The sequence below is a fragment of the Dermacentor andersoni genome, chromosome 8, assembly GCF_023375885.2.
Source record: "Dermacentor andersoni chromosome 8, qqDerAnde1_hic_scaffold, whole genome shotgun sequence".
Lineage (NCBI taxonomy): Eukaryota > Metazoa > Arthropoda > Arachnida > Ixodida > Ixodidae > Dermacentor > Dermacentor andersoni.
This window is the reverse complement of record NC_092821.1, coordinates 48,219,491-48,229,736: the sequence shown is the minus strand read 5'-3', so window position 1 is coordinate 48,229,736 and position 10,246 is coordinate 48,219,491. Positions and strand designations below refer to the sequence as shown.

Sequence of the window (10,246 nt, the reverse complement as noted above, 5' to 3'; positions counted from 1 at the left end):
CTGTCACACCTGCAGTAAAAATGCACTGCTGTTCTACTTACCTTTTGAAGAAAATGCATGTTATACACTGAAGAAAAAGAATTGCCGGAACACCAATGCGTTTCGTCGCAAACATTGGGAATGCATGATGTCAAACATTGGAATGCATCGATGTCATCTTCAGCACTCGTTCAAAGTGGATATGGCATTAAATGTAAAAAACAAAACAAAAACAGGAATTAAATTATGGGGTTTTTTGCGTACAAAAACCACGGTCAGATTATGAGGCACGCCGTAGTGAGGCACGCCAAGAAGACACCGGCTACAAGTTGTAAATTGCGACATGTGCGGTAAGGTAATTTCTTTTAAATGTTAATTAAAAATTGTTAATTAATCAAAGGTTTTGATTTAGCATGCAATAATGTCTACCACAGAGCAATTTAGCTCAAGAAGTAGAATTGTGCTGCAAGCCACAAGCGAGTTTAAAAAAAGTTCTGGTAATGATAAAAAGAATAGCTCGCCCTATATTACGTACGAGAGCTCCGACGTCCGGCGCGGTACTTTAAACACGCATTTCGTTGAAAGAAGCCGCTGTGCAGAACAGCAGCCCTGCAACCGATCTTACTACGAGGCCACGTGGAAGACGCAGAATCAAATCCCCGGCCACGGCAATCGCATTTCAGTTGCGGCGAAATGCAAAAAACGCCCGTGGTGCTGTGCATTGGGTACGCGTTAGAGAGACACAGGTGGTCATAACGTCCTCTACTAATGCGTACCTTAAATCGTATCGTAATCCTGGCGTGCAAAAACTCGAGATTTTCATTAACTACGAGTTCTCCTAAAGTTTCGTTATCTTGAGCCAGCGACATTGAGCAGCTTTAGATTACCCGCCGTGGTTGCTCAGTGGCTATGGTGTTAGGCTGCTGAGCACGAGGTCGCGGGATCGAATCCCGGCCACGGCGGCCGCATTTCGATGGGGGCGAAATGCGAAAACACCCGTGTACTTAGATTTAGGTGCACGTTAAAGAACCCCAGGTGGTCGAAATTTCCGGAGTCCGCCACTACGGCGTACCTCATAATCAGAAAGTGGTTTTGGCACGTAAAACCCCATAAATTAATTTTAAAGCTTTAGAATTGTGACATCCTGTACGAACGCCGATGCGAATTAACGTAGGCCAACCACAAATAATGGGTAAAATAGGTGACGCCAAAAGAAAATCATGCACAAAGTGGCGTACGCTCATCGTCCTCCCGAGAACGCAAGCATGAGCAGCCAGCCACGAAGATCACAATATTTTTGGAATGCCTACCAGGGCGGCTATCTTGTACACGTTCGAAAAGCCGACGTTCGATTTCGCCTAGCGCGATTGTCCAGGCTGCGCCGATATCGGGGCCTAGGCCAGTCTAGTCCAATCGGGTTTGGAGAAATCGAACGTCGGCTTTTCGAACGTGTACAAGATAGCGGCCAGAAGATTCGAAGCGTGAATGTAGCTCGACCGAACGCGCAGTACACCGTCAAACTATAACAGGTGTGTCTCATGCAATCAGCCCAATTCAAGTTGAAACGAAACTCACTGCCGTAGCAGCAAGCGAACGAATTAGCGCGAACACGAAGGGGAATTACATTAGAGGTGGGATTATTTTTTAACGGTGCTACCGCGCCACCCGTATATTGAATACTGAACATGCCAAACAAATTATTTCGGCTACGCTTGTTTGCCTCATCGCGTATGTGATATTATATGCGTGTATAGCAGGCCTGTGGATGCGCACGCAACTCTATGTCGCCAAACGAGCAACACTGGTTGAATCCTTAAAGTTTCGGGATGCGTACAGTACCCGCTGTGATAAGCCTGTCATGAATAATAAACTCTCCCTAATGACTCTCTATATACGTGGGTACTAACTCTCCAGTACGCATTCCACGGACCATGGATGGATGGAATTAGGAACTAATTGGTTGTCTGTTAGCACTACACCTTGCACGCGTGTCGGGATCACGGACACAAACATGAAAAGGCGAGAAATTGTCACGCACAATGCGGTCAAAAAGCACTCAATTATCTGAAAAATTGCATGTCTTAACGTTAAATTTGACAGCACGGCAAGCTCACAGTATACCTTTCGAGCGCGTCGCGCAGACCTGACATGTCCATGCAAAGGACATTTCCCGGTAACAATCCGGAGAAATGAGACGCTTTCAAGTGGTACTTACTTTTTTTGTCAGCGAAATGGAGGCATCGACGAGGCTCGATATGCTTTCCGACTCAAAGCTACACCGCGTACTCCAAGGGTCAACAAGGGTTCTTGCTTAATTCATAAAAACCACAAAGTGTAAAGCTTGCTTGGTGAGTGTTTTAAATTCAAACAACGCCGCCTATCTACAGAAGCGCCAACCACAACCAACCAGTTCCACCGGGCTTCCGGCGGAAAGATATGAAGGGGTGAAACATTGGACGGGCAGCTTGGGTGAGAAAGGCAGAGTGAGGATCAGCTTAAGCAACCCCCTCTCTCAAGGCTTTTTTGGTCACATGATAGATCGAGGCGTCGAAATGTCGCCTGGACAGTCGCGCGCGGAGGAAACTACAAAATTCCAATGTCATCCTCCTTCCCTTCACTTCTCCGTCAGGGGGTGCTAAACGGTGCCGCACTGGCACCGTTTAGCACCCCCTGACGGGTGCAGCTTCGCTTTCGCGTTTTGGTGTTTTATACTTCTTTTTTTGGATAAATCAGCGAAATGACCGATGTGTTCGACGATTGTGCGTCTTTTGTGTGCGTGTAGATGTGACCGTACTTGCATTTTCTTCGAAGGTTTGGCTACGAGAAGCATCTGGAACGAGGAACCGCAGATCTTATCGTTTCGGAACGGCTGCGCTACTGAAGCAAAGGATACGTATCGGTTTTGCATTTCATACAATTGCCTGTGCTGCTGCGAAAACCTTTGCATTTACTCTGCAGTGCGAGGTTGCTTGTACAGGTGTGTTGTACGGCATGCATGCGTACAAAAGGGTGTACGTATGTATATGTGCAGTTGCAGGTGACTGGCGGTTTTCTATACGTTCTCTTTTTTTTCCCGATCGTGGGAAAACGATGAAATAGATTGAAGACATGTTTACATCTCTACTAGCATACCAAAAAGTCAATTGTGCTTTGATGTTTTGTTATGCCAAAACTCACTCATTCGTGACATGTATTTATGTGGCATGTCTTATGTGTTTTGACAATAGTGCCTCTCTAAAGGAAGTGACTAAATCCAACGTGCACTGTGTTAGGGTGGCTTACGCAAAACTTGCTTTCCTTCGTCTTATGATAAACCGATTTGCCTAACATGCGTAGCGTGTATTTGTTCTGATGATTGTGACTTGCGCCGCAAATTGCTTCTTTATGAACAGTATAATTGAATGAAATCTGAGAAATACCTGCCTTACCTTTCATAAATGGCGCAAATGTATTGCTCATTTTCACAATGTATGTGGATGCGAAATTGTAGTGCTTGAAGCTGTCGGAGCTTCAAGTTTAATTTAAATACGAGGCACCGAATTGCGCGCATTAGAAAAGTTAGTTTCTTCTGGCCAATCACGTTGCTCAATTAGTAAGTTACCTATCTTCTTGGAGTGAAAAAAAATTCCTACCTGTATGTGTGCTGACATTCTCATTTTATATGTTATTTTTTGTAGTTATTACTTATGCCGATTTTAATAGGCTGATCTATGGTCTTTTGCGGTCGGCTGTGCTGTTGCCATATTGCATTGAGAACCGTATTCTGTTCTTTGGGCAGATGTATTCAAATGTTTTTTTTTTCTTGACTGTTAAGATGTATTTATAGTACCGTGTTTGGGCAGATCCTTTCTGAATTTCTTGAATATGTTACCCTCCATTTTTTTACGCGATCGCTTGTAGTTTTTGATGTCTCGATTCGCAATCAAGCAGGACTGCCCTGCTTCACACTAAAGTGATTTTTTTGAAGCTGTAGCGGGCTGATTTATACGCTCGTACCGATATTTATATTCGCGAATAAATACACCGTGTTCCATATCCCATCAGTAGCGCCACATTTACTTGAATGGTTTTACTACATAAAGGAATAAAGAGCTACTGTATTTTGTGAATTGTTTGGTGGCATGCAGAACAATTACAGTACGCGTTCGCACGATCGACTTCTCCGCTCCGACCGACCTCCGTATTGCCTGTTGCCACTGAGAAGGCGATGCGCGAAGACCAACCCCGCATATTTTCGCGAGAGAAAGCGCGCATATTTTGCCGCTATGAGTTGGCGCCACGCTCGTGCAGTCGACACTTTGGGTGACAGTAAAGGAAAATGCTTCGATATACAGGGTGTTTCAGCTAACTTTAGCCGTAGTTAAGAAATATGCTGGTGCACTCTCTAAGACTACGCGACCGAATGCATGTTGCTTACTTTCTATGTAGTGTATCAGGCTTTTTTCTAAACTTTGCGTAACTCGATTAGTGAAGAATGATTAAACAACTTCTGAAGTAACGAAGTTAGGCGAAACATTCCATCTATAAAATTCTAGTACGATTTGCAAAACGTGTGATTACACATTTTCTACATTTCTATCTATGAAGTCTTAGTGTTTTTCAGGTCACTGCGGATGTCCGCGAAGTATAAACAGTAGCACTTGACATACCCGCTTGCGCGCCGTGATTTTAGTGATCCCAAACCATCCGCATACAAACGAACCTAGCATCCAGCAGGGCGTGCTTCGGCTTATAAGGCGACAGGGCAGCGACGAAGGCTTTGACGCTGTGCGATTTACGCCAGCGGTGTGCTTCGCTCGCGGTGGTTTATGATTGCGACAAACAGATGGAGCGGCAGCACACCCGGGTAAATGCTACGTTCGTTTGTGCGCAGAACGCTTGGTCACGACTTGCAAGCGGGCATGTCACGTGGTGTCGGTCTTGTATTTCGCGGGCATCCGCAGTAAGCTGAAGAAGACTAAGGGCCAAACAATTAGTTCTTCCTTACCTCAGTAAGGAAGCCTTCATTGCGGTGAGGCTACCTTATGTCACTCTGAAAGCGTCCTTACTGAGGGTCCCTCAGTCAAGGCTTCCTTGGTGCTTCCTCAGCATAAGGTAGCTCCAAAGCTACCTTCATGCATCCTTACGCCACTCCTGGCCCTGAATGAGCACTTCATCTCACTGCTTAACCACGTGACGTTTGCTTGCGCATGCGCGCAGTCGCCCACCTGCGGGGAAGCGCGAGCACAGTACGTCTTGCCAGGCATGTTCGTTTCAGTCACGCATGCGGCATGAAAGCGTTGCTAGGCGTTGCTAGGCGTTGCACGACGCCGGCGTGCCAGCGTTGATGGAGCACATCAAGTTTTGCACTGTAATGCGCTACTTTTTTTAACTTTAGTAAACAAAACTAGAAGAAAGCGACCACGTTTCTCTATATTAGCTCTTCAATTTAAAGATTGTGCGACGATACAACATTTTTTTTTATATAGAATAATGGTGTTCGCGTAAAGCATTTAAGAAGTAATCTCGAACCCAGGCATGCGGCAACCACTCCTTACGTGAGGACGGGTGAAGGCAGCTTTAAGAGTACGCTTGCTTCCGCCATCGGTCCTTCGCTGTAAGGAGGCCTCACGTAAGGTTAGGAAGCGCTCGAAGGAAAGGAACGTTTCATTGCTTGGGCCTAATACTTAAGAGATAGAAAGCGAGAAACTTCTTATTCCGATGTTTCGCAAACCGCTCCGCAACTCCCTAATTGAAATTTCTTTCCTAGCTTCGCTGCTTCAGAAGCTGATTAATTAGCCTTAACTAATCATCTAATTAAGCAAAATACAAAAAAATAGCTCAGACACTCTGTATATCCTGGTCCGTGAGTATTTTTGCGCTTTCTGCAGCAAGAGTTGTAGTTCCGATAAATAGTCTTATAGCATCGATATCAAATTATTTAACGTTCTTATGAAAAAGTACTAGCAATAAAATTAGCCACTTATAGGTATCTCTCTTTCAAAAAGCATTGAAATACTATGCGTCAGCATGCTATGCTATGCGCCAGTATATAGCGTGTTATTTGCGCCCGTGTGTGTTTCTCACGTGCGTTTATTCACGTCCTTGCATTTATTCTGAACCAGTTTGTGCATTCACCAATGTTTTGATTGATATATGCCTATGCACGTACGTGTGGTGAATCGAGTTTAGCGCTATTGATTTTACGCTCGATCCATGCTTTTTTTCTGTGATGTACGCATAGACGCTATGACAAAGTACCAAGTGCACGTATTTGTACTAGGTATAGTCATTTCGGGATGCTAGATATGCAACAGCCGTGTACACCGAGAAAAGTACCAAAACGTCTTATGTTACACATATCCACAAAAAGAATAGTACAGACATCTTCCCTACCTTTACGCAAAACATTCTCAAGCCGTCTTCTGAAGACGTCCTAAAGACGTGTTAGCAAGATGTAAGCAGAAGACATCTTAACAAGACATCTTAACGCCTGGTGTAAGCCTTATTCACACGTAGCCGTAGGCCAAGAAGCTGCGTGAAGCTTGTGTCGCGAAACTTAGAACCGTCAAACAGCCGTCGGCTGCAACTTGGGTATGGGTAAGGGAGCGGTAAGAAGCACATTAAAAAAGGCATGGCACATGGTCATGCTTGTGTTAGGAATTATTGTACTGGATTACAAAAAAGAAGCAGCAGGAAATCGCACGCTGAGAAGGCCTGTAAACATACAGCGTGACGCAACTTGAGAAATAATATTAAAACGTCCAAGAATTTTGAGTAAGAAAGATTGAATCGTCGCGACGGCACATCACAGTCACCGTAGGCGTCGAAGTCTCTCTAACGAAATTATTTTTGAACAGCTCCGATAGCGTCCGCGTAACAATGGTTGCATGTGTACTGTCAACTGCTCATATTCTGCTGCCTACAGCTCACGGCCCTGTGCGAAAATGAGCTCGTAGCGAAAGCAAAGCCTTGTGCGCGGACATGCAAGCAGACGCGCAGTCGGTCGCTGCGAACCCATGCGATCGCTGCACTGAGGCTTCATTTTGTTATGCTCCCCTCAGTCATACAGACAGCCCATATAAGAACGTATTTCACGTAGTTTGCTCTCGGTGTTTGCCTGCCTTTCACGCATGAAGGCGGTTCGGGAGACTTCAACGCGGCGACCACGCGCAGTGGCATTCACTCTACATATTCGGTAAAGAGATAGCGTCTGTAAACGATTCTGTGTTTTCAGTTTGCCCAAGATTATTATTTTGACAGTAAAAACATCCCTCGTCTTGAGAGTACTTACAGAAATCTCCAGCCGGGCCGCCACGTGGTGTTTTTAGTGAGCGCCGTAAGCCAAACCTATGTGGAGCGCACCACGTTATCGCTCATACTGCGCAAGAGAGGCACTTTCGACGTATGGCGACTCCGTAAGTCCTCGCCCCCAGTATATAGCCACTCATATAGCAATATTCACTTCCCTGTGGCGTTTCCGGCGTTTGATCTGCGAGATTATTGTAGCATCCGCGACTGCTTTCGCGCCCTTTCCGTTTGTGCTTCGCCGCCGCGGTGCTGTGTTGTGCAGGTTCGCGGCGTCCCCACGCTTGCCTTTAACCCACGTTCACGAGGTCAATCACCAACGGAACTTTTTAGAACACCATCCGAACGTTTCGAGCGCGAAGCTTAAGCTTGCAATCACTGGCAATACTTTGCTATCATGTCGAAACTGCCATGTTTTTCCTTTTTCTGATAGTTATTGTATGGTTCTTTTACCTCAGTTAAGCGTTCAACTGCTTCTGTGAACACAAATATTGAAGTTATTCTTGTTTGAACAGCTCATGTGCCTCAATGAAGACGTTACTGCTTACAGCAGGCGACAAACTTCTGCATTGGCCTCTGGGCATATTTGGAAATGTCTATTAAATACGTTGCCATTTTTATTGGTAGAACAGCGTGATACATCCACATGGTGCGCACCCTGAGATGTCACAGTCGCCCGGCTTTCCTCTTAGTGACGAGCTTCACCACCCAAATACACAGGAACAATGCATTGAGTGCAGCCATCAAATGGAGCAGCCCGTTGTAGTCGCCATAAGTGTCTCTGAAGTATCCTGCGAAGTAAGAAGAAAAACAGAATAAAGCATCACAATGTACAAAGAATGTATGCGGCTCTCTAACGTAAAACTTTTGTTCCCCTCCCGTGACGTCAAGTTTACGTAACCGTCGAGGCAAGCATCGCGCAGTCATCCGCAACGTACTTTCAAACACCCAATAAAACACTCTCGTCGTTTATAACAGAACAATTTTGTTTTCTGTCAAAGCTAATATTATTGGAGACCTTGACAAGTTAGTTTTTTCTTATTTGAGTGGCTGACAAGAGCCCAGAAGCACACAGAATTGGAAAAGGTTTAGTTGGGGCTGTGCTAGTGCAGTGAAAGTAGCAACCAATTGAGGAGAGTAGGTGCCCGCATCTTCGATTGGCCCGCTTCCGCTTGCTTAACTTGCAGTGGCTGGTGGAAATCATGAGCAAAGTTAAAAAATACCACTAAAATGGATCCTCAGCGAAGAAAAAATGGCGGATACACATATACATATGCGTCAAAAGGTCTCGACAACCTTATGCTGCCAAGCAAAAATTGTTACTATACGCAAACAAATTTGCTTCCCCTTGTGTCACCGAGCAGCCAGTACCAGAGCAATCAGTGGGTATTCCATTGCGATCTGAACCGGGTAGTCTCTGGCTATACTGAAAAAAAAAAATCTGTTTTTTTTTGGCATATTATCCAATATTTCATGCATTAAGTTCCTTTGGCACAGTGAGTTTTCGCGCTTTGTGACCTCTGGTGACACAAAGGCGAAGCGGCCTCAGCCCGGAAACTTCTGACCGGTAACGTAGGCAGCTAGCAAAAAAAAAGTGGTTAATTAGTGCGACAGTATTACATGCCCCCTTGCACGAAAATTCGTCGTAGTCGGTGGCGTCACCGAATCATGGTACCAGAAATAGCCAACGGCGCAAATAGTGAGAACACGTCAAAAAATGCTGCAACTGAATTCAAATTTATCACGGAGGTTCCTTCGAACGAAGCAAAATAATGCCTCTGAAATATAAAATTTGGCACGGGTGTGAATCGAGCCTGGGTCTCCGGGGCGCTAGAAGAGCACGCTTCCCCGACGCCACCGTTCTGGCTGACTAAACGTGTCGCCTAGTGCATGCGTTCTTGGGAACGTAACAGTGCAGCCAATCGGCAGGAAACGGCGCCGCGTCAGGAGTGTATAAATTGAGTAAATAAAAAAAAAGCATTCATGCCCAATTGAATGCCGCTGACCGGCCCTTCGAGTCATGAACTCCTCGAAACAAGCGAGCCGGTGAGATGCTTCGGGTGTTCCGATCTGGCTTTGCCGAGGCGTAGTAAGAGAGCAAGCGAGGGCTTGTGCTTAATAGCAACGCACGGAAGAATGCACCGGCGATTACGATACACGGTAATGGGAATTTTTAGCGCAAGTGTTTAGCTGTTTTCAATTCGCGCTACATTGCGGGAAGGAAATTGATACTGAACGACAGCGTCCTCTCGGCGGCAGCGCGGAGTCTCTGCTCGGGCAGCTCGTTCGGTAGCAGTGGCAGGCGCAGCTTCTTCATTTCCACCGGTTGCGCCACTCATTGTTCAGAAGGAAAGTATGAACACGGGAACGAGTCGCTCGCGCGGAGCAAGTAGCTCATGCGTTATGAGTACAACGCCCACGCCAGCGCTTTGTTTCCATAGCGCTCACCGCATGCTTGGTCGCCGCGGTGGAGCTTGTCTCGTGCGGCTGTCTGCTTTCATCCTCCCCCTTTCACCATACGCTCCGCCACCGCTTCCATCCTTACGCTTCCGCTGCCCCGTCCTCCTCTGATTTCCAGCTGGCGCTCTTTCCTCTCTTACCGTCTTTCATCTCCCGCTGTGCTACATCTTCACTCTTTCATCCTTCACTGTGCTTGTTGGCTCGGTTACGAGGGACAGCCAAGTCCCTCGTAAGCTCAACGCAGGAACGGGCGCCTAGAGGCTGCGCTCTAAAACGTATCACCAAATGGACTATTGTGCTTTCGCATTCCCACACGCAAGCAGTCTTAAGTGTCTCTGCCTAAGTTTTTCCTCTGTTATGTCTAATCTTGCATAACTAGTGTCCATACACGTAATAACAGATGAGCTTTTGTAGTTTTCGTGACTTCGCATCCCAGAGAGGCCAAATGAGGGCATTGTGTAATATTTTGACCAATCGCAGAGGTGTGATTGTAGGAATGAAATATAAATAGTTTGGGAGA

At 46.0% G+C, this 10,246-nt stretch overlaps 1 protein-coding gene across 1 annotated transcript in view; it reads right to left on the bottom strand.

Annotated features, from left to right (window-relative positions):
* Positions 1 to 7,872: 7,872 nt before the first annotated feature.
* Positions 7,873 to 10,246, bottom strand: part of LOC129383474 (monocarboxylate transporter 3-like) — a 65,822-nt gene continuing 63,448 nt past the window's right edge. Inside the window, exon 4 of the mRNA XM_072283998.1 lies at positions 7,873 to 8,057. Coding sequence (XP_072140099.1) covers positions 7,933 to 8,057 — 125 coding nt within the window. The 3' untranslated portion in view covers positions 7,873 to 7,932. The remainder of the gene's footprint in view (positions 8,058 to 10,246) is intronic.